Genomic DNA, 25,536 nt, shown 5'->3' with positions numbered 1-25,536 from the left:
TATAGGGAAAATCAATGACCCCCCCCCCCCGGGGCTGGGCCAAATTTGACCCCAGGGCTTTTATTTGAACAAACTTGGTAGACACCTATTAGAACATGTTTCATGCTAAATATCTGAGCTCTAGCTCTTTGGGTTCTTTAAAAGAAGATTTTTTAAGTTTTTACTATATGCATATAGGGAAAATCAATGACCCCCCGGGGCGGAGCCAATTTTGACCACAGGGCTTTTATTTGAACAAACTTGGTAGACACCAATTAGAACATGTTTGATGCTAAATATCTTAGCCATAGCTCTTAGGGTTCTTTAAAAGAAGATTTTTTAAGTTTTTACTATATGCATATAGGGAAAATCAATGACCCCCCGGGGCGGGGCCAATTTTGACCCCAGGGCTTTTATTTGAACAAACTTAGTAGACACCCATTAGAACATGTTTCATGCTAAATATCTTAGCTCTAGCTCTTTGGGTTCTTTAAAAGAAAATTTTTTAAGTTTTTACTACATGCATATAGGGAAAATCAATGACCCCCCGGGGCAGGGCCAATTTGGACCCCAGGGCTTTTATTTGAACAAACTTGGTAGACACTCACTAGAAGATGTTTCATGCCAAATATCTAAGCTCTAGCTCTTATGGTTTTTTAAAAGAAGATATTTAAAGTTTTTTCTTTCGGTTGCCATGGCAACCAGAGTTCTGCATGGAATTAAATTCTTTGAACAATTTTTAAAGGTGACCACCAAAGGAACATTCCTGTGAAGTTTGGATGAAATTGGCTCAGTGGTTTATGAGGAGATGTCATTTAAAGTAAAAGTTTACGGACGGACGACGGACGGACGGATGCCGGACGAAAAGCGATCACAAAAGCTCACCCTGTCACTTTATGACAGGTGAGCTAAAAATAGATGACCAATAGCTCCAAAAAGAGCTGACAGCAGAGGAGACAGTATGCTCAACTAATAAAATACATGTACTGGACACAGAAAAAAAAGACAGATCTATGAAAGTAGAGAGTAATGAACCTTCTCATCATGTTAGAGATGACCAGGAACAACTACCTTAAGTCTCAAATAGATACCATTATGAAGATAAAAGTATAAAGAAATACATGTATATAAAAAGTTCTTAATCCAAAACATTATCTGACATTATCACATATTGAATATATTGGCGCTAGAGTTATGAACCTTGCCACATATTTGGATGATACAGAACATGTATTGTAAGTTTAAATTAAATCCTTTAAGAGATAAAGCAGTTCGAGCTGGAAAAATATTTCACTAACTAATCAGTTTCGGGTAAGAGTAAAAATTTTTTACTGCGCAAAAACTTTATCAGAAATCTGTAGCAGATGGGGATGCTGAGTTAAGCAGTGCAGCTCTTCATATAGTGTGTATAAACAATCTTGAAATTGAAATCAAGAAAGTCCATATTGAAATTTCACAGGATCAACATCTCACAATATTTGTTAGTGCCAGCACTATCACTAAAATATAACGGCCCCTTAATTATCAAGAATCTACTCCACATGCCCCCGACTCGGTTATGTCATCTTCCTCCACATCAATTCTATCTGTACTCCCTGTCTCTCGTAAAAATCTCTCCCTGAAAATACATCAACTTTTGATAAATGAGCCGCGCCATGACAAAACAAACATAATGGGTTTGCGACCAGCATGGATCCAGACCAGCCTGCGCATCCACGCAGTCTGATCAGGATCCATGCTGTTCGCTATCAGTTTCTCTACTTGTAATAGAGTTGGTAAGCGAACAGCATGGATCCTGATCTGACTGCGCGAATGCGCAGGCTGGTCTGGATCCATGCTGGTCGCAAACCCATTATGTTGGTTTCGTTGTGGCGTGGCTCAAATAACTTCAGAAATTTATGATCCTGAACAAAAAAGTTACTCATTTTTTCAAATTATTAAACAGTTCTTTTGTTATTAATATATATTTAACTACTTGTAAATTCATTTCTGTTTTTTAAATAAATGCATAATACACAGTATGCTAAATAATCTTACTTTTACCACTTTAACAAAACTATGAATTTCTAATTGCAAAATTCAAAACAAATTAAATACCACACTATGTTACTTATTCTGGATGTTCCCTTATTTCAAAACACATTTTTACACAGCATGAGTATTTAAAAAGAAATGACAAAATAATCTGATCAAATGCTTCTTATTTAAATATAGGTAAGTAAAAGTTTGTATATATGTAAGTAAAATGAAGTTTATATGTACCAGTATACAGGAAACATATCCCTCACTTCTTCTGGTGATAATTTATTGTCATCTACTTCACGAAGAACCCACTTCAAACAACTTGTTCCCAGTTCCTGTTGCACAAAAATATGTTTGATATTTATAATTGAATTATAGAGCAATGACCTTGCTTAACCACTAGGATAAAATTTTCAGTTAAGAACTTTGCTTGCCCAATCAGGAAAATGTATCTTTGTTCACATACCATCATACAAAACCAGCAGTGATATTTTTCTTTAATAAAATACAGCAACATACAGTCATACAGCAACTTTCCACAGTTTTACTGGTAAAAGATGACCTTAAATACCAAGTTTCAAGTTTAATGGCAAATCGACAATGAACATTTCATACCAAAAAAGAGGACAATTAAAATATTACATTACATTGCAAAAATTACATTCAATCACATCAAATCAGTTTTTCCTAATATTCAGAGTGAACTGTATTCAACAATAACATCATTTATTTAGTAACTTAGCATAAGAATGCTTTTAGCCATAATATACTATTGACAAAGTAAAAAATGACACAAAATATCATTAGCAATCAAATAATTTTTGCTTAAAGACGCTTACACAATAAAGCATATTGGACTTTAAGTAAATTCAAATATATACTTTATACACTCATTCCACTGTATATTCATTCATTACTATCGAGACAGAAACCACTGTATATTCATTCATTACTATCGAGACAGAAACCACTGTATATTCATTCATTACTATCGAGACAGAAACCACTGTATATTCATTCATTACTATCGAGACAGAAACCACTGTATATTCATTCATTACTATCGAGACAGAAACATATATGCAAACTCACGAATTAAAGTAGATGTGAAGTTACTATTTCACAAACTGAAGCTAAATTGAATTCTTAAGAACGTTTTCGGGAGTTTTCATATAGACATAAAGGCAAAATGAAAACTCTTCAATAGAATTTCTTTAAACTTTACATGTTGTTAAAATATGATAACAGAAACATTTTAAGCGAAAAAAAAAATTGGGGTCAACGTTCTCATTTTTGAAATTCTATTGAACAGTTTTAATTTTGCCTATATATCTATATGAAAACTTGGGAAAACGTCTTTAAATACTGGAACAAAACAGCAGGCAACATCAGTTTAGGAAAGATGACATACCTTCCATGCTGTTGTGGTAGCATTGTCCAGGTGAAGCCATTTTTGAATCTCTCTGACTCTCTTCTCTATCTAAACAAGAAATTAAAACACTAGATTTAAAAAGCACAGATTTACAAGAAATTAAAGCACAGATTTACTAGAAATTAAAGCACAGATTTACTAGAAATTAAAGCACAGATTTACTAGAAATTAAAGCACAGATTTACTAGAAATTAAAGCACAGATTTACTAGAAATTAAAGCACAGATTCAAAACCTATCAACTTACTATTACATATGTAAGATAAAATGTGACTGGGATCTCTCCTTATAAAGAAAAGTTGTAAATGAAGCAGAGGTCTATTGGTTAAGGTGGCTTTACAACCAAAAGATTATAGGTTTGAGTCTGACTGCAGGCACAACCATGTTTCCTCATAGGACACCAGTATTGGTTAGTTCTAGGAAGTGGAACTGAAAGTGGTTTCGAAAGTGCTATAAGCTTTCTTCTCAGTCAAGCCTAAATAAACAATAATTATTCCTTAACATGCTGGAAATGGGAGATTAGCCTCTGCAAGGTATAGAGCTAGGCCAGTCTGTACATCCATGCAGTCTGACCAGGCTTAATACAGATGCTAGCTCATTTTTTTTGTAAATTTTGATAGTGAAATCCCAAAAAACTTAGACTGTTTATTATCAAAAGCAGGGCATTAAATCCGTTACAGAAATTCAGCATGTTAAGGGTTTAATTGAGAATATGTCTGTTTCAATGGTAACACTGCCTGACATATCCTTGTCTTGCGAGTTCTATCCTCTATTTGATACCCTGCTTCTCAAATTAAGTATTAATAGTCTTTTTCTAAAGAAACTGTTCAACTTTTCATGTAGGAAGAAAGGAATTAGTAATTACATTCTGGAAAATCATTCAAAGTCGCTGAATCTTTCATACTCCTTCAAAAATATATAGCGGACACATTTTATGCTTAACATAATTATAGAAATGTGCTCAATAAAAGACAATATGGGTAACTGCAGGGGAATTGTAATTGAAAGAATTGTGAAAAAATATATATCATTGCTGCTAAATGATTGTATGCTTAACACAACATTTTTTTTCTAAGTGACAACTGATAATCGAGCTACATTTTAAATAAGACTTCTAGAAAATATTGTAATTGTTACCTGATTTGAAGATCTAGTTTTGGAATATTTCATAGGATTTTTGATAGACTGGTTAACTGCTGTCTTAACTTTCTCCCTCACAGCTCTACACATTATATACCTAATATATAGTATAAAATATAAATTAGTAAGATTCATAGGTGTATACATGTCAAATACTAGAACTCCGCGAGTCGGATGTGTCGCCTTGTGAACAATATAGTTTAAGAGAAATGGCAAAGACAAAAATGAAATTTGAAAATCAACAAAGGGCAATAACTCTAAAAAATAAGAAATGCAGATCAGCAGTTTCTGTGCACTGCACTTCTTATCAATAAGATCTATCATCCTATTAAGTTTCAAGTCTAAAGCTTTTATAATTTATGAGAAATGGCCTGGACAAAAATAAAGTATGAAAATTAACAAAGGGCAATAACTCAAAAAATAAGAAATGCAGAGTACCAGTTCTTGTGCACTGCACTTCTTCTTAATGAGATCTATCATCCTAGGAAGTTTCATGTCCATAGCTTTTATACTTTAGGAGAAAAGGCCTGGACAAAAATAAAGTATGAAAATTAACAAAGGGCAATAACTCAAAAAATAAGAAATGCAGGGTACCAGTTCTTGTGCACTGCACTTCTTCTTAATGAGATCTATCATCCTATGAAGTTTCAAGTCCATAGCTTTTATACTTTAGGAGAAATGGCCTGGACAAAAATAAAGTATGAAAATTAACAAAGGGCAATAACTCAAAAAATAAGAAGTACAGAGTACCGATTCTTGTGCACTGCACTTCGGGTCATTATGAGAAGCATGCATACCAAGTTTGAAGTCAATCCGACTTATAATGACTGACTTATGCTTCGGACAAGCTTTAGGGGACGCCGACAACTGCCGACAAAAGTAACCCCTATATGTCGCCTTTTTCAAGGCGACACAATAACTGCCAAAATATGTACTTTTCTTATTCTTATTGTTACATCTAAATAAAGTAAATTTTCTGTTTTTTTCTGAATTTAGGTACTCTGGCATGATTTATACCAGCTCCTGACCAAGTATAGCTGTATTTAGTATTACAGACATACCTGGGAACACCCAAATTTTGGAGAGGCATTATTATACAGGGTGTAAAAATAATATACATGTAATTTAACATTTCCCAATGCATTATTATTACAGGTTGTGAGAATAATATCATATAACATTTATCAGTAACAAGATATGTTTGTAAAACAAGAATGCCCCCTATCAGCAGCCAATTAGTCATGTGAAAAGGTTATTATGCATGACTTCTGACCCAGTGATCAAACAATTAATAAGGGTTATCAAGTATCTACTGGTCATGACCTTAACCTTTGACCCAAAACTCAATAGGGGTCATCTGCTGGTCACGACCAATCATCATACAAAGTTTGAAGTTCCTAGGCCTAAGTGTTTTTAGTTAATTGATCGGAAACCGTTTTAACATACAAGGTCAATGTGACCTTGACCTATGACCCCTTGACCCCAAAATCAATAGGTCATCTGCTGGTCATGACCAATCACCATACCATGTTTGAAGTTCCTAGGCCAAAGGGTTCTTAAGTTATTGATTTGAAAGCATTTTACCTACAAGGTCAATGTGACCTTGCCCTTTGACCCCTTAACCCCAATATCAATAGGGGTCATCTACTGGTCATGACCAATCACCATACCAAGTTTGTAGTTCCTAGGCCTAAGGGTTCTTCAGTTATTGATCGGAAACCGTTTTTACCTAAGAGGTAAATGTGACCTTGACCTTTGACCCCTTGACCCCAAAATCAATAGGGGTCATCTACTGATCATGACCAATCACCATATCAAGTTTGAAGTCCCTAGGCCTAAGGGTTCTTTCGTTATTGATCGGAAACCGTTTTTACCTTCAAAGTCAATGTGACCTTGACCTTTGACCCCTTAACCCCAAAATCAATAGGGGTCATCTGCTGGTCATGACCAATCACCATACCAAGTTTGAAGTTCCTAGGCCTAAGGTTTCTTTCGTTATTGATCGGAAATCGTTTTTACCTACAAGGTCAATGTGACCTTGACCTTTGATCCCTTAACCCCAAAATCAATAGGGGTCATCTGCTGATCATGACCAATCACCATACCAAGTTTGAAGTTCCTAGGCCAAAGGGTTCTTTTGTTAATGATCAGAAACCATTTTTACCCAAGAGGTCAATGTGACCTTGACCTTTGACCCCAAAATCAATAGGGGTCATCTACTGATCATGACCAATCACCATACCAAGTTTGAAGTTCCTAGGCCTTAAAGTTCTTTAGTTATTGATCAGAAACCGTTATTGCTTACAAGGTCAATGTGACCTTGACCTTTGACCCCTTGACCCCAAAATCAATAGGGGTCATCTACTGATCATGACCAATCACCATACCAAGTTTGAAGTTCCTAGGCCTAAAAGTTCTTTAGTTATTGATTGGAAACCGTTTTTGCTTACAAGGTCAATGTGACCTTGACCTTTGACCCCTTGACCCCAAAATCAATAGGGATCATCTACTGATAATGACCAATCACCATACCAAGTTTGAAGTTCCTAGGCCTTAAAGTTCTTTAGTTATTGATCGGAAACCGTTTTTGTTTACAAGGTCAATGTGACCTTGACCTTTGACCCTTTGACCCCAAAATCAATAGGGGTCATCTACTGGTCATGACCAATCACCATACCAAATTTGAAGTTCCTAGGCCTTAAGGTTCTTTAGTTATTGATCGGAAACCGTTTTTGCTTACAAGGTCAATGTGACCTTGACCTTTGACCCCTTGACCCCAAAACCAATAGGGGTCATCTACTGGTCATGACCAATCACCATACCAAGTTTGAAGTTCCTAGGCCTAAGGGTTCTTTAGTTATCACTCGGAAACCATTTGGTCTACAGACCGACGGACCGACAAGTGCAAAGCAATATACCCCCTTTTCTTCGAAATGGGGGCATAATAAATGTATACATTTTTTTATTTCAAAGGTTTTTATTCCATTGTAATAATTAATTTTTTTTTTTTCTTTAAAACAGTATTCAATTATTTTGTATTTTCTGCATTAATTATATATACAGGAGTGACAAATAATATCCTTTCATGTAAATGACTGGAATAGATTCCCTTTTGTTTGTCCTATAAGGTGAGACTGACTTAGAAAATTACAAAGAAGAAAACAAACAAACAAAATACCTTTAATCTTTTCAAAAAACATTTTAATTATTCAATTAACCATGCAAACAATAATTTGCTATTGTATTATGACCTTTGACATACTTCTTTCATTAGGTTATATCATTAATTGGATTCTTTCAAACTGCTAATTATAGCAATAGTAATTCACCCAAACAAGTAACTAATTATGTCTAATTATGAAAAATACAATACAATACATTTATATTGTATTTATAACAACTAACGTGCACAAAAACTTTAAAGTGCAATTAGAACTGGACGAAGTTACAACTATAGAAATTCAATTAATTTTTATCATACTGTTTGAATGCTAAAAACATATAGAAATGGATACTTTACTACAAATGAGTGACAATCTCTTGCTTAAACTAATGACCTATGAAAGAATACTGGATCAAAGATCTAGAATGGGTAAGAACATTTATGTTAAATTCTGCACTTGTTCATTTGAATTTGATTTTTTTTTCTTAAATTCAATTAGTCATTTCATTGTATGGAAATGCGGTGCACAAAATTGCATCAAAAGACATTTGATAGAATACAACAAAGGGACAAATGGTCGAATATGACAAAATATAGAATGGAAATTTGATAGAAAAGAATATAATGTTGAATATTGTCAAAATGATGTCGAATTATGCAAAATAACCTTCAAAAATACAGGAATATAATAAAAGGAAATTAGACGGAAGAAATAGGTGCAGTTGATTCACAATTTATTCAAATTCATTCTGATATATAATGAAATTGTTTTTCAATGTTCGTTATTTTTCAATATATATTCAGTAAGAGGTTCTGATGAGGCCTGATGGAAATAAAAGTTTATTTTTAATAACAAACAAATCTTCTGGTTTTTATCCACCTAGATTAAATTTACACATGTATTTCAGTTCCTCTCATATAAGACCAAACAACAAAACAATTAATATAAAATTTGTCAATAACAAAATGTAATGAAATAAAAAAAACTTTTTTCTTAATGAAACAAAAACTAAAGCGAAAGAAAGCAATTCGGTAACAGCAAAAATAAACATCATTTGAAGTAACTTTGAAATAAACATGTAATAAATGTTAACATACATATTTAGGTAATGTTAACATACGTATTCACGTAATGTTTGAATACCTCTTTAGTTTTAGAACTTGGAACAGTTTCTAAGCAATCTTTGATTCTGTAAAATCAATTTATTTACATTTAACATGTTCAAAAAGTGTTTAAATAAAGTATACAATTTTATTTTCCTATACAGATAATGAGTTGGACAGCTTGTATAAACAATTCAACGAAGCCAACAGAAACGATCTACTACTGGCGAGAATATACACAACAACAGCCACATGTTTACTATACAACAAGTTACGCGAGGAGAAGTGGGACGAAATTCAGCGTCTTTCTGACAACATTACACAGACTGCTGTCAGTATAGGGTACACGGACTACTTCAGTCTCATAGAGCGTCACAATATCCCCACCCAGATTACACCAGATGCTGACGTCGTGACACAGATTTGGGCGGATTCAGAACGTCTGTTCACTCGTAGAGATTGAACTGTTCTATTTTTATGACAGTTTTTATAATGATGTGCTAATGAGAAAGTTATGTGCTAGAACAGTCTTCAAATCTTGTCATTTTAGGTCTTTTATGACAGTTATATAATAACGTGCTAATAGAATAGGAAAGTTATGTGCCAGAATTGTCTCCAACAATTAATAAACTCTTGCCATCCTTAATTTGTACATTGGACTTCCCTTGCTTTAAATATTGAGCAGTCAGTTAGTGCCGAAAGAGATTTGGATATCATTAATGCATGTACATACACTTAAACTGTGTAGCCAATAATCTGGTAAGGTCAGAGAGAACTGATTCAATCTGACTTTATACTGGCAACATAGAAAAGTGATCATCAAGCTGCGATTTTAATGCTACATTAAGCAAAATTATAGTTATACACATATAACATAATGCAAAACATATGAGATATAATTGTGCTATGATAAATGAAATAAACAATCTAAATTTTGTATTGTGTTGTTATAAAAGATTTCCAAAGAGTTTCATTTTACACAGTCAAAATGAATTTAAAACAACAGGAGAACAAAATGCAATGAGTTTTATGCATGCCATTCCATGAAATTGTAACTTCAACCATATAAAGAAGAAGAAAAATCTTAGTCAAAATGTAAATAGACTAACTCCAAAATAAAAAATATTTGGGTTTTTCCCAGCTAATCTGTAGGTACAAATAAACTTTTACAGTTTTGGCTTTGAAAATGAACGCAACAGGTTGACTAATATTATCTATTGTGACAGGTAGTGCACTGTGAAGCTATAACAGTGAAAGTTTATTTGTTTCTATGGATTAGCTGGGAAAAAACAACATTTTCTCAGTTCTAGATAACATCTATTACAAATAAACTTATTAGTTCAGTTACCTTTTAGACATGTTACAGAATGAGCTATTACTTCTAATACACATGAAGTGTTGTTCAACACAGCAAAAAAGAAATAAAAGTTTAATGTAAATAAAGATACTCACCATGTTGTTTTCTTTTTAAGGAGGCCTATCACTTGATTTTCACTGTCTAGAAAATATAACACCTTTCCTTCCGAGTCAAATCCTTTCCTGATCTAATAAAATATGTCAAATTTATAAATGTTCTCTGTTCAGATATATCTAAATTTCACAGTTGTATGCACAGTGACAAACTTTGTATTGAAGTTACTTGCCTCCAGATATATAACAGAAAATCTATCATAATTTCTGTATTTCAAAATCTCTCTTTTCAAAAAAGATAAACTAATTGAAAGAGATTGAAATGTCACTTAAAACATGCACATTTTGCATTAGTCACAAAGTAGATTATGCAAAGAAGAAACGTGTTTCATTTAAATTATCATCTTTCTTTCTTCAATTAAGAGGTCAGAAATGAAGGGCTTACACAATAACCCTAACTAGACCAGTATTTTCCGTTTACTTGAATTTTTTAGTTTATTTTATAATTTGAAGGCAAGTGACTAAAAAACTGTTCTTAAGCTTTTCTTACTTGTTTGATTTTGTTATAATCTATATCATGGTCTTACAAAAAAGGAGATTTTTATCAGATCAGAAAGCATGTTAAAAATAAAGCTCATTGCTCAAATAACACTGGTGACATTGAAATACCTGTTTCATGAATATATCTAGATCTGACACCTTCACTTTCTCATACGTAACTGGATCTAAACCTAGACACTTAGCTATCTGTAAGATTAAAATTAATTAACATAAAATAAGCTGAAAATTTGATTTCATTTTTTTAAAAGCCTACAAATTTTGCTAGTGCATTAACTTATGCTTATCAGGTTGTTTCTAAAAAAATACCTCTAATTTTAGTCTAAAGAATGCATTACTTTGGGAAAATAGAAATCATCAACAAAAGATAAATGAAACTTCAAAACTTCATCTATTGATGATTGATGTGACTTAAAAAATATCAAAACATAATTAAATAACTTAAATACAGCACTCAAAGCTGAATAATTGAAAACCCAAAACATAAAAATAGATAATTATGTAGAATAACTTACCTCTATTCCAACATGTGGAGGAACTATGTTTAAATGGTGTAATTTTTCTGATGCTTCCAATTCACATTTTGTCCATGATATAAACTTCAAAGCTGGTCTTACAGAGAAAAATATAGCCAAAATTAAATACACAAATGCCTTGTAAAATCCTGCTGGTTTAACGGACACAAACACAATTAGTCCAGTCAGTCTGTAAATCGACCTCAAACAAATTGCAACAGAAAATATTTTACCTGGTATAGAAAGTATATGGAATAACATGAATCATATCAAAAGTCTAGCAAAATCTAAGTTGCGCAACACAGAAAAAAACGGGTTTGATCGCGTTATTTTTTGTGATTTTTTTCTGACGACAACGGTCTTCCATAGGCGAACAAAGCGTCTCCGATACTCAGAATAGCGACTGCATAATGGCGACAACAACAACAAAATTAGTGTAAACAAAATAAATGTCAGTAAAGTACACTGTAAAGTGGGTTGGTATATTTTCCTTAAAATATTACAGATCATAATAGGAATTATTAATGTGGGGTCGTAAGTTTATTATGAGTATTTGTTGAAAATTATTACTTGTTTTACCAGTTCTTTATCCGTTGAAGGTCAACAAGTGTTTCAAGCGATCTGTATTATACTTTTCATGGAAAACAGTTTAATTTATATAAATTACAACTCTGATTAACTCCTGTCTTAGTAAACATTCAAAAAACGGCCTAAAAATGTGTATTTTAAACAAGTTAATTTCGACAGTATTTTTAAACTATGGAACGCCATTATCACTTTAATTATGACGAATTACCTTAAATAAATTCTGAATACTTTTATCATGTTTTATTGTTAAATGTGTATTTAAGGTTGTTTTTTTTTTGTATTTTTTAATAGTTTTTTAAAATTGCTTTACATATATAATGTATGTAATGTTATTATTATTTCAGGGGTACCGCTTTGAGGTAGTCTTCATTGATGTATGCTTGATTTTGAAAATAAAAAAAATCCAGTATACTATATGTACACTTAATGAGTAAGTTTGCTTTCCTGTGCTTACATTTGTAATATTTTTACATATGCAACACAAATATCAAACATTATCTTTTACTAGTTTAAGTGAATATTAAACATGGAGGAAATAGAGCGTCGTATGCATAATTCAATATATCTGAAATTATTTTCAGTTTTTAATAGACATAGAAGAAATTTATACATGAAAAGGTGACATGAAAAATTTATCAATAAACAAACGTAATTTCTAGTTATGGTTCATGATTAGCGATGTGTATGAGTGAAAGTGAACATGCACAGTTGATCCATAATTTAAAAGAAAATCTTTAATGCATACAATAGCACCTGCGCGAATTTGAAAAAGTGCATTACGTGTATAAGATTAATTCACAGCGATATATTAGTATTTCTTTCGGAATGCACACCTAAGTTGACTATAGTATAATTTTATCACTTTTAAAATCAAAATTTAAGCAAATACATGTAACAATAAAAACATCTGTGCATTCTATAGAACCTTGTTTCACGTAAATATGAAAATAAGATTCTAATCCATTCTAACTTGAAGTAATAACTATGTTACAGGTTTTATCAACACACCAGAGCCAATGGGTATGCCCGATCTTGAAAGTGTTCTGAGGACACTGTGATGTATACGAGTTAAAGGTAAAGATGCATAGTTGAGACATTTGTTTCACAAAATCACTTTAATGATATTTTTCATATAAGCAAACTTTTAAAGTGTGTCATAAGTTCCATATAGTAACATATCAGTACAAATATTTTTGAATGCATGCACGGATGGGCATGAGAAATGCTTAAAATTGAAATGTCACATTTTTAAACTCAATATGTGACTTTATCTTTACGTTACTTCCAAACACTTTAACCAGTAGGTATTTTATATTCATAATTTTAGATTAAAACCTTAGAAAATAATAATAATATCTGTCATATGTTGCGTTTCGGATCGGAATAACCGTCCCGAGGTGACCCGCCCATTGGGCGGTAACGAGACTACTCAAGATTATCAGTGACTAGTGGCAATTTGTAAAGACTGTTGTAAGATTGTCGCACTTCTGAACGACCATCGTGCGACAGCCTAAGACCTTATAAGATCACTAGCGACCTGTTTGATCGCAAGGAGGTTTTCTGGCAAGCTCAAAAACCTCTCTACGACTGAAATTGTTCGTGGGACCTAAATAAGATAGCCTGTGACTGTCAAAGATCACCGATGACCGTCGTAAGACGTTTTAAAGATTGTCCGCGACCAGAGGTCACTGGTGATCGTGAACTGGTCTTCACTGGTCGTAAGCTCTAATGTGACTGGGGCTTAAGCGTGACATTGTACAGCACGCGACTCATCTGGCACCCCCTATGCCAGATGAAATTTCCGGCATGGGTAATACTAACGGAAACGCCAGTCTGATATGCAAGAAAAGTGTGTCATATCAGCAACTTTGATCAAATAAATACACCTAAAACATTTTAAGGAAAAATACATCTTATAATAACACGTACTGTTCTGGGATAACTGAAACAATACGTAATCAGCTACCAATAACCAGAATACAAGAATGCAAGGGATGATCCAGAAATACCCGTAATTTAAACAATAAATTCAATAATATTTATTCAAAGTTCATATAACAAACATTTTATTACTGCGTAATATACCCTCTTTACAAGGCAACAAGAATATGATAATTAAACACAGTATGCCTACCATATAAGCAAACATATGATTTGTCACATTATGCAGAAAAGGTTGATGTTCTATTGTTCTTATACATAGGGAATCCTCCCGATACCATTCGCTGTAAGTGTACTAACAACCTAAACCCATGACTATTGAACTGCTAAGTGCTTTGATTGCTGTGAATCTCATACACATGATCATCTTAAAGTTGAAGGCATAAAATATATGATTGATTTTATTTAACTAGATAAAAAGTGCATGTAAAAGAAAACAAATAAAGTATGAAAAACAGCACATAATCGTCAATTAGAATTCATTTTTTTTTAAATCGCATTGAAATTGTGCAAGGCCGCATATGACAGCATATTTGTACTTTTCAATCGCCACAGCGACGTAGAACGTTAACTTCACGCGTATTCTTCTATGCCGCAAACGATATGTATTTCTCTTTAAAATTACTCCAACATTCTGGTAAAAAAACTTCTTTACCCCTCAAAAAGTTTTGTATGCATGACCAACAAAATACTTGTGTCGAATTTCTTATATCATATTAGATGTTTCTATGGTAGGCTGTCTAAACAGTTGACAAATGTTAATGAAAGTGCCGTTTTCCGACGCCTTAATGAAGACGTTTTTGCATAAATAAACGTTGCAATTACAAATGATTACACAATTATTATAATACAATGTTCAAACGACGTGAAGTTTTAGCAGGCTTTACATTAACCTTCGGCAAATATTGGACATGATCCCTTTTTGTGTCGGGCACTTTGGTGTATTAAAAATTTCAACTAACGTCGTGTTCTTTGAGTTGCGCTGCTGTGGCGTATCCAGGGTTTTTAAGGCTGCCTGAGACGGTACTGGATGTTTATAATCAATTATATTTGGCAATTAAATAGAAGAAACATCGATCTTTGCGCATTTATAAATTTAATGAAGAAAACATAAAAAGTTATCAGAATTATAAAAAAATTTTGGGTAATTCTGGATCAACCTCCATATAATGTAAAAAACAGATTTTATAAATCTTACAATATCAATTATTGTTTTTTTTTCAAGATGAACTCCTATCGGATTTGTTAACGGCTGTTTGATGATCATACAAAGACAGTTAAAGGCAACGAAAAGGAATGCAAGGGAATAAATGCTGCCAGTGAGAAATAAAATGACAGTTTAAAAGTTGAATCGGAATAATATATTCACATTGAGTGTAGAAAGATGTACTGTAACCAACATTACACTAAAAGAGACACTAAGACAGAAAAAGAAAACACTGATGCCACCATTGAGATCAATGACTGATAAGTTTTCATACAAAAAAAGATTGTTTATATTGTGGTCAATCTTTAATAAGAAAGGGTAAAACAAGGAAGTGTGATGTTTCGCCAGTAGACACTAGAACCTACTGTTTTGAATATATGTATACAGAGGAATGACTGTTTGTCTGATACAGTGAGAGCAAGGATAGAACAGGTTCACAACTTGCTTGCAGCCGATGCTCTTTAACATCAAACATGTTTATGCTCCTCTAATTTCAGAACTGGAAAAGATGTACAAGAAGAATTTCAGGTGCTACCATCTAGTGATAAAAACTGAAAGATTGGTCGACCAGAAATTACAGAAGCGAGTGACGCTTTGTAAAAGTCATGACATTCTTGTGCTTATGCTTAGCGAAGCTTTTTTAAAAATTAAAATTTGCAAATATTTTTTTTTACATTTTATGCTCAAATGTATTAAATATTTGAAATTGATCTTCCAAAAGGTCAATGTCACAAGCTCTTTTGATCCAATGTCATGATGTTATGTAATGACTCAGAAAAAATACAACAGATGTGCTTGAAAGTATTCAAGTTAATATAAAACTCAATATTATTATCATAGATAATATAGATTTTCTTAATGTTTCTCTATTTTGTTTAAAATTACCCCACCCACTAGCTGTACAATGTTAATATAAATATTTCAATATATGCATTAAATATTGATGGAATGTAAATTAAATTCATAAAACGTTGAAACTTGACAGTTTTCACGTGTACGTAAACCATTATGTATTTTCTGTTTAATATTATATAACATAGAGCTTTCAATAAATTGTTGATCTACAGCAATGTAAAAATATAATATTACCCCACTTAAGTTAATTAATAAATTTTAGAGAGGTAAAAGTAGTTTCTTTAAACAAAAACAACTTTTTGATTACTTTATGTTACTATAGGGATAGATTAAGCTATATTTTTATGCATATTATATATAAAACTGATTGGAAAATTGTATGTGTGTATTACATTGAGTTCAAATTTAAAAAATAAATACAATGATACCCATATATTTGATCTCAATTTTTGAAAACATTCTCCAATTTAGATTTTTCTAGACTTTTGATATGTTATACAATATAGGTCTGGGGTTTCAAAACACTCAAAATATTTTCTGTTGCAATTTGTTTGAGGTTTGGCTCTATTTTGAGCTAGAATGACTGGACTAAATCTAGGTTTTACACTCCAGAAATCTAAACACATAAAGTCGCCTCTTAAGGGATGAACGGTGACTGCAAATCTAATGCCTTATTTGTTAAGAATTTCATAAATATGGATTTCTGAGGCATAATGTGCTTTTAAATCTAATTATATAATATGATGTATGAATATTCCTATGCAGTTTTTGGTCTCCTTCAAATACTTTTGTAATATTGTTAAAGATGTATGTAATATATAGTTGATAAAGTTTCTGAAAATTAACACATGCTTTGAACAAAGGAACAATAAATCATCAATTTGTTTATATATTTCAAATATAACAATTATCAATAGAATGGATTATGGGTTTTTTAAGGCAATAATTCATTTTTAAAACAAGTTAATTCCTAAATGGCAAAATTAACTAACATACCTTTTTAAATATGATAGGTTGACAACATGTTGATGAAGGGGAGATAATATTTCAAACACTGCCGTATATTGACTTTGAACTAAAAATTTCATTAATCTGCAAGAAGAAAATACAAAAAAATATAAATAATATATACCTGGTAAAGATTATACTTTGGCATAACAACTGGACAATCAGAATCTGTTAGAGCTAGGTTCTTATATACACCTATATGATTTGGAGCTTCATCAAAATGCTTTGACTAAGTCAAATTTTTCATATTATTTATACTTTTGTGACAAGTTAGACAACATACAAAATCAATGCATTTTAAAGTGTTTAAAGCTATATTTCACCTGTTTGTAGTTTATGAAATTATTGTTAGAATTTTAAAAAATGAATACTTCCAAAAAACCTGTATGAAAGAAGTATGTTTATGTATTTCCTTCAGAGCAATTTAAGCAGTCAGACAAAACGGTCACTATAACACTTTGTCGCACCACTAACATCATTGTGAAAATTATATTATTTCAAGGACCGCAAAAACTAATATATAGAAAATGAACATATTCATGTAAGGTATAATATTAAATACCAATAGTGGAACATAATCCAGATACATTTAATATCAATTTTAAGCAAATTCTGCATCAATATCCTGCTTTGTAAAATAATGACATTTTAAAATCACCTGAGCCGATCTTTCTCAGTCATATCATCTAATGCCTCCATCACTGTATGACACACTTCAGTTGCTATTCTATATCTTGGTTCTACATACTTGTCTATATCACCTTTAAACCAAAATTTGACAATAATACATGTATTAACATTTAAAAGAAATGAATAGCCTATCAATTCTTTCTAATTTTTTTTAGAATTTGGGATTTTTTAGAGAAAAATATATATTAAATAATATTTTCTTACTTAAAGCAGAAGACCCTGACCAAAATTATATAAAAGTTTGCTTTTTTGCTAAACAGAATATGTATTACTTAACAATGAATTTTTGTTTACCAGCAAAATTCCTTTGTTTTGGTTCAAAATGACGCGAGATTCTTCTACCTGAGGGGCCATGGCCTTAGTCCCTCGTAAGGTAATTATGGTCTTGATTAATTAAAGAAATACTTACTTTTATTTCTAAACAGTAAATGGACATTTTTTGAGCCTCCACATAGAATGATTTCATTATCAATTTCTATACAACTTAGATGTGCAGCTTCACCATTAGCTTTGTTAGTGGCTATAACAATTTCTGCTTCTTCTATTGGCTGAAAAGCACAATAAATTACATCATTAGCAATCTACAAGCATCTCTCTAGTAATTATTCGCGCCAGGAAAGTTGCAAGACCTTGACATATTTCTAGATATATAATTATGACAAAGTTTGCCTTAAAAAAATATATTTTCTATGACAGGTAGTAAGTATCAATTTCATATGTGTGGTTACAATACAATTTATGTATGTATGTACAGAATACTGTGAAAACCTAGGTATGCCATGTTTGCCTTGTTGATATTTAGTTTATACTAATTTATTTTAGTTCAATTGTGTTGGAAGCTATAAGTTATAAACCCTAATGGGATTTGAACCCACACAGTCAGATGTCCTTAGATTCCTAGTCTGATGTATTAACCACTTGGCTATGCTGACTTTCATTTTCCACAGGCTCTACTCCCATTGGTAATTGATATTTCTTACAGAAATCCTAATAAAAATGGCCAATATCTAAGCTTTCTTTTTAATCATTTAAATTGCAAAATAATTTTTCTTTTGATAAATCTAAAACTTTAACCCTTAAATTGCTGACAATACTGTCTGACCAGGCTCTATACCTTTTTTTTTGGTACCTCTTTTTTATATTTTGATATTGAAATAACTTAACTTTGAATGGACTGTTCCAAATGCAAAGCTGGATAAAACCATTACACAAATTCAGCATTTTAGGTAAAGTCCACTTTTTTTACACCATTTTTTACACCATTCAGTCTCTATATAGATATTTATACATATATTACCTTAGTAAAATATTTCTGCCAGACAAGATCATCCCCAGACTCCCTGTCATCATCATCACCAAGCCCACCAGTAAACTTCTTCATAGCTTGGAGAGCACAGAATGTACGAGGTGCCTTGTTTGTTAACTCTAAAAAACTGTTTCCTCTAGCTATCTGTAAATTAATGAATCTGTGTCAATTAGGTAAGGAAAAAGAAATCATTTAACATAAAGTGATCATGATGATCCTATTTTCAAGAAGGCTCAATAAGTCCAAGTTTCAAAAAATTATGTCCCATCCAAAATACACTATGCAGCCTCCATATTGTTCAAAAGAAAATTTTCTTAGTTTTGATACTGTACAAAAAATAAATATACTTATATGAAATACAATAAGATAAGATACATGTACAATGAATGTAACATGTAAGATTTATTTATTATAATGACCTGCCCAATGGACCTTATAAGTCACCTTATATTGACAAAAATAAAAGTACATGTATTATATAGTTACAGTCATCATGAATAAGTGTATGACAGAAAGTTTATATTATTACTGCTATTTTTCTATATAACGCAAATAACATTACATCAAAGTTATTGTTTTCATTTAAGCGCACCATAGTTAATGTGATAATAATAATAACAGTAAAAGAATATATTTTTTTATTACATGCTTTTCGGTGGTTTATAGAAATATATCAGTGATATAAAAACTGGTAATTTCACTGTTTGAAACAGTGAAATTACCACTTTGATAATTTCACTGTTTTGAATTTAAGCCCCTTAAGTTGTTTCAGTGAAATACCAGCGTGTACAGAACTGGGTACCAACTTAATGACGTGACGTCGTAAATGACGTCACGTTGTATTATTATTTGGCGCGCTTTTCATTCAGTATTAGGTTTAATGTCTTTTTAAAACGTTTCTTTGCATATAATAAAAAGAAAATTTGTTTAGTTTAGTGCAAGATCGAAATATATTTCACCTTGTGAACACCAAAAGTTCATATTTCACTCGTGGCTGCACCACTCGTGAAATATACCTTTTGGTGCTCACTCAGTGAAATATGTTCTGATCTTACACTGAACTAAACAAATATCCTCTATATAATATTCCTTAAAATTTTACAAACCCTCTCTCTAATTTCCTTGTTGTTATCATATACCGGGTCATCTGGTCCAAATTTAACAAAAACTCTCACGTCATGCAACCTCCCTTCATAATCATTTGGTAAAATGAGCGAAGGCACATCTACTGACACTACTTTCAGATTACTGTCTAATTTGGCCCATGATAAAAATCTGAAATAAATAAATCAACATAAGATTTATGTTCTATCCATCATAATAATGCTTTATGATAAATAATTATATGAAACTTGTCATATTTTTTTCATATGATCAGTCAGACAGTTTAAAAAATAGGTATGCTGAAGACCTATAGCTAATAGTATGGAAAGCAGCTCCCAGTATTAATAGCATTGGCCTGTTAATCACTGATTCTCATAAGAATTGTGAAATTGACAGATCAAAAGTCGAAAAAATCGATCTTCTTAATAGGGCCTAATTTCGAAAATTTCGAAAAGTAGAACCCTTAAATGAGACAATTGTGAAATTTTTTGAACATCAACCAAATACTTTGCGAGTACTACTCTCTGAAAAAAGCAACCCTAGTTGTAAAATTTATCCTATTGTAATGTACGCTACTACCAGTTTATTAATTAAAACATTCCGAATTTCATAAGAAATATTAAACATATCCACTTCAGAGAACTTTATATTTGCCATGTATTCATTGCATGTATAAAATAACAAAATATTTCACTATGAAACGCTTGAAATATTTTTTCTTGAGCTTGCAAAGTTATCGCAATAAAAAGCAATTCTACAAAAGTACGTTTATTTAAAATGCGGAATTTTTGATGATTGATTTCAATTGTATGATTCCATTTATTTGTTCTTATGTTTTGTTTAAACCTTACTTCAATAATGATAACGTGACGAAACAAAACTTTGCAAACAAAATACATGACTAAAATTTTGTGGTAGAGTCTTTTTGACAGAACATCAATTGTCTCGGACATTACGTAATCCAGTAAAAATATTCGTTGTGGGTAATAGTAATAGTTATTATTATTATCATTTTATTATACAATCATTTTTTAAGTTTAAACTTAATTTTATTAAGTGTGTTCATTTAAGCTTGAGTTAATAGCATGGGTAAATAATATTGTACAAACGAATTAAATTACGAGTATAACTATGTATCCGGATTATTATTCCGGCTTACAAAAGAAGTTATATACCTGTCCTTATATTAATATCAATGTCATAAAACATATTTACTGATATCGTGGGCATATATGCAGCGTACAGAATAACAATACATATATTACAATTCATGCCTTTGATATTATTAAGGCTACATCAAATTTTAAGATTTGAACAGAACATTTCAAAAAGGGCATCTTACTAGCCAATATTGAGAAAAAATGTATTTTAATTGTTAATTATTATGTGCTTCCTACTTAGTTTAAAATATTTCAATTACAAAGAGCCAACATTGTCTTTTCCTCTTCTACACTTATAAGTGCAATTGCTACTTATTTCTAATACAGATTTCACCATATATGACTGTAGAGATGAAGGAAATTTTCAAGATCTGCGTGTAATGTTCGATACTAATATTGTAATGTTTGATACATCGTTGTTATATGTTGTAGACACTATCATGTGTATAATATTGTAGATGATATATTTTAAACATGTCAGCAACTATGTTAATAGTATCTGATAATATGTTCAGTTATTATATGTATGTTTATAATAGTAGTTTTTTTTACTAACGCGGTGAAACGTTATTGGGGTTTGAAACTGATTTAGATGATAATCAACAATATTGCCTCATATATATTTACGCATTTGAATTACAAACAGCTATTTACTTTATTTAAACAATATAGAATTATGGAATATTTTCTCAAAACAAAAGCAAAATCGCTGAAAACATTAACAAATGTATAGATTGCCATCAGAATAATTCAGTAATGTTCGATACGAAATGTAGTGAACATTACAATACCTATTATGAAAGGCATATCACTTATAATCTATATCTAAACAATTTCAGTAAGAAAACCTAGCATACAGATTCTGGCTTTAGAAGAAAATAATTATTAAACGTATTACATCTTTGTTTTTGTAGTTACTAGAATCTGATATTCAGTTACTAGATTCTAAAGCCTTACCTATACAAAATTAAGAAAATTTGATTATAACTGTAAAAATACAAAGGATGTATACATTTATGCTGCAACTATGATTAAATATAACACAAAAATGACTAGTTTAAGTCCTGGTTAATTGAAAATTAAGTATACTAAAGCCATGTTACATTTTTATTGTATTGAACATTACAGTCGTGTACATTACAGACATATGTGTATATAGATATATTAAAAGATTCGTGGGCACAATTCTTTCAGATTTGGTTATTATATATCCCTCCAAATGTAAATCATTTATTAAAAATTCCTTAATTGGGAAATAGTGCATAGAACGTACTAATTTTTTAGTAGCGAACATTACATGCTTAAGTCATCATCTGGCACAGGCTGTCAAAGTAATAGAATATCGGTTAATTCTTAGAATTTATCATAAGAAAGATAAGTCTGGCTATAGTAGCATAAGTATTTAATTGTAAATAAACATATAAACGACTTAGATTACTAAGTTATTTTCAGTTATGTGCGGCACTTAATTTACAAGTCGCGTACATTACCGATGCCAGTAAATTTTGGCGACATTTCTAAAACATTCTACATATGACAAAGATCAGTCTTCTCAAGTGGGTCAAGCTTTGAAAACAGATAAGGAGACATACATACTCCTGCACAAATTATTATTTTGCCGAAATTGTATAGGTTTTTGAGGTTACACTAGCTCAAACACGAATAATCCAAAATTGCGACAGTCTCGAACATTACATTTCCAATAGCTTCCCTCATAAAATTTTGGTATCGAATGTGTTATCAATGAAGTCTATGGATAAAAAAATTCCCTTATATACTTTTTGAACGTTAGCTATCAAATAGCAAGTTTTTCTGAATCGAATATGTTCAGAGTGTGCAGCGACATCAATTTCACAATTTGCGTGAGAATAAGTGAATACTTCATGTGTTCCAAACTTCCCATGACTGTATTCTGAAGTCTGAGTGAAGAATAGTGGAAATTGTGCAATTAATATAGACGTCATAATTATATAATATAACATTAGCTAAGTCCAAGAAGTGAACTGAAGCACAGAGACTAAGGGATGGAGCCTGGGGTGGGGAAAAGGGGGTTCAGACCCAACCCCAGGCTTGATCCCTCTTAATGGTGGAGGGGGTTCAGACCCCATGACAGGCTTGATCCCTCTTTAACAACTATCAATAAAAAAAAATTTAAACATTTTAGCACCAATTGGGCATCCATCTAAATAAATCATAAAATTTGCTGACAATTAAAAAATCCAAGTTACTATCACTTGTCTCAATAATTATTGGCACTTGATGGAATTTTTTTTTTTTAATTTAAGTGAAATTGAATCAAACCAAGTTCATAACTGCAACGGGATGCCCCCCACTAATGTGTAACTGTTAAAACTCAAGTTAAAATGTTATATATAAAGTAACTGAGAATTTTCAAAGGCTGAGAAAGACTAGGGGTCATGCACGGTCTGACAGCAGGGATAAGAAAAATTTTGATACGATTTTATCACCTACCACTACCCCCTCTCACCCTTCCCTCCAGTCCCCGTTACAGTTAACCCCCAAATATATGATTCAAAGTTAATTTGCACATTTTAGTATTCATAACTACAATACTATGACAATATTACACAATTTTCATATACTGGTCGGAGAGATAACTCCGACGCATAGATAACCCTGACACTTGAGAAATATAATTTTTTTAACTTTGTTTTTTAACAAAAAAGCATATGGTCACCTAGTAGTATAGGAGCAGGGCAGAATGTGATGATTTTTTGTAAGTTGGTAAACTTTTTAATATTTTTCAATTAACCGAAACTTTTCGTTGGCAAAAACTGCTTCAAAACGTTCTTTTTACTAAATTACAATGAGGTAGTTAGAAATGTATTGACCACAGGCCACTGACTTGGGAAATATTTTTGAAAACTTGTTTTTACATCAACAAAAAATAGATAAAACATATAAGATGTAAAAATAAATTAATGATGCTGATTTTCCTGTCATTTTTTACTTAAAAATTTAAGTGTCGACTTTATCTACTGTTGAGGGGTAAAAAGACCATGTTTTGTATACCCCATTCAGGACCTTAAAGAAGTACCAATTCTCATTTTCATACATAATTTTTGTAGTGTAATGTAAAGTCTTTGAACTGAACTTTATTTAGGTGGTTCAATATTTAAAATATACAGGAAGATAATTAAGATATTACAAAAAGTATGTGATTTAGTGTCGGAGTTATCTCTCCAACCAGTATCTCTATAATGAAAATTGTGTAATATTGTCATAGTATTGTAGTCATGAATACTAAAATGTGCAAATTGACTTTGAATCATTTTTTAGGGTTTTAACAAGGGGAACTTGGAAGGGGGTAGTGGTGGGGGATAATATCAGCTCAATCCTACATGTAGACTACTTTCGTTTTTGTATCTTCACTTTATTCATATTAAGAGGACTATAAAAAACAAACATTATAATATTTACAATAGACTTTTATATTGATCGTGATCTGGCACAATGTCAACTATCACCTGAAAACAACAACCAAATTTTTTTTTTCATCGCGAAAACATATTACAATCTTATTTTGCCTCACCTCTCGGCTGAATCTGTGCCCTTAATATCCGATGAATTCGCAGATATGTTATAAAGGTGAGATTTAATCTGTTCGTAGAACTCATTAGATTCTAGTTTTGATAAAATATCCTGAAATACATCGCATTGCAACTCTGTTTCTTTCATGGACGCCATGTTTTTTATGATTGCTGTTTATTGTGAAACTTGATAGGACTGTTGACTTGTGTCTATTCAAGTTTATAGAACTATGGTGACACATTGTTTGTATCATGATCATGTCATATAATATAAACTTACAGACGTGCATATTGTTTAATGTTACATTTCCAAAGTATATGCCAATCAGTCAGCTTAGTCTTATCTGAGCTCATAAATAAGAAATTGCTTTAAAATAATAAGTGCTTCTTTTTTCAAGATTATTGTAGACAGTACTACAGTACTGTATACAGTATATCAAATTAAGATATAGATCTAGCTCATAAATCTATGTAAATTTTGATAACAGTTTACTCTTCAACTTGATATCTGAAATTGAACACTGCCAGTGAACACATTACAGATGATGGATGTCAGCAATTGTTGCTATGGCAACCTCATATAAACTTCAAATAGTGCAGCAATATACTGTTGTCTTTTAAATATTACTTCATTATTGATGAGCAAAATGCTCTTGATAGCAATTCCGAGATATAATTATATAATCCATACAAACTCAGGTTGCCATAGAGATTCATGATCAATAATTTAAAAATTGATTATTAGTTGATGAATTTGCTGTCGCAGTTCATCATGTCAGACTAACTTGTTGTGGTACTGCTATA

At 31.7% G+C, this 25,536-nt stretch overlaps 2 protein-coding genes across 2 annotated transcripts; one reads left to right on the top strand and one right to left on the bottom strand.

Moving 5' to 3' along the window:
* Window positions 1-224: 224 nt before the first annotated feature.
* Window positions 225-24,915, bottom strand: LOC132729163 (uncharacterized). Its single transcript, XM_060714910.1, has 13 exons — window positions 24,735-24,915; window positions 20,024-20,192; window positions 18,909-19,061; window positions 18,021-18,159; window positions 17,580-17,682; window positions 16,910-17,005; window positions 11,323-11,419; window positions 10,919-10,996; window positions 10,292-10,383; window positions 4,570-4,669; window positions 3,413-3,481; window positions 2,242-2,336; window positions 225-1,597 (listed from the first exon to the last, which is right to left on the bottom strand). Exons 1-13 carry the CDS (start codon window positions 24,887-24,889, stop codon window positions 1,504-1,506), a joined length of 1,440 nt encoding a protein of 479 aa, XP_060570893.1. The 5' UTR covers window positions 24,890-24,915; the 3' UTR covers window positions 225-1,503.
* LOC132729164 (uncharacterized) lies at window positions 7,521-10,282 on the top strand. The gene is made up of 2 exons (XM_060714911.1): window positions 7,521-8,164; window positions 9,004-10,282. The coding sequence occupies exons 1-2, from the start codon at window positions 8,080-8,082 to the stop codon at window positions 9,300-9,302; spliced, it is 384 nt and encodes a 127-aa protein (XP_060570894.1). The 5' UTR covers window positions 7,521-8,079; the 3' UTR covers window positions 9,303-10,282.
* Window positions 24,916-25,536: the final 621 nt, after the last annotated feature.

Source organism: Ruditapes philippinarum, unplaced genomic scaffold (genome assembly GCF_026571515.1).
Source record: "Ruditapes philippinarum isolate M1 unplaced genomic scaffold, ASM2657151v2 ctg8068_1_1_1_1, whole genome shotgun sequence".
NCBI lineage: Eukaryota > Metazoa > Mollusca > Bivalvia > Venerida > Veneridae > Ruditapes > Ruditapes philippinarum.
This window is presented reverse-complemented; position numbering and strand designations above follow the sequence as displayed.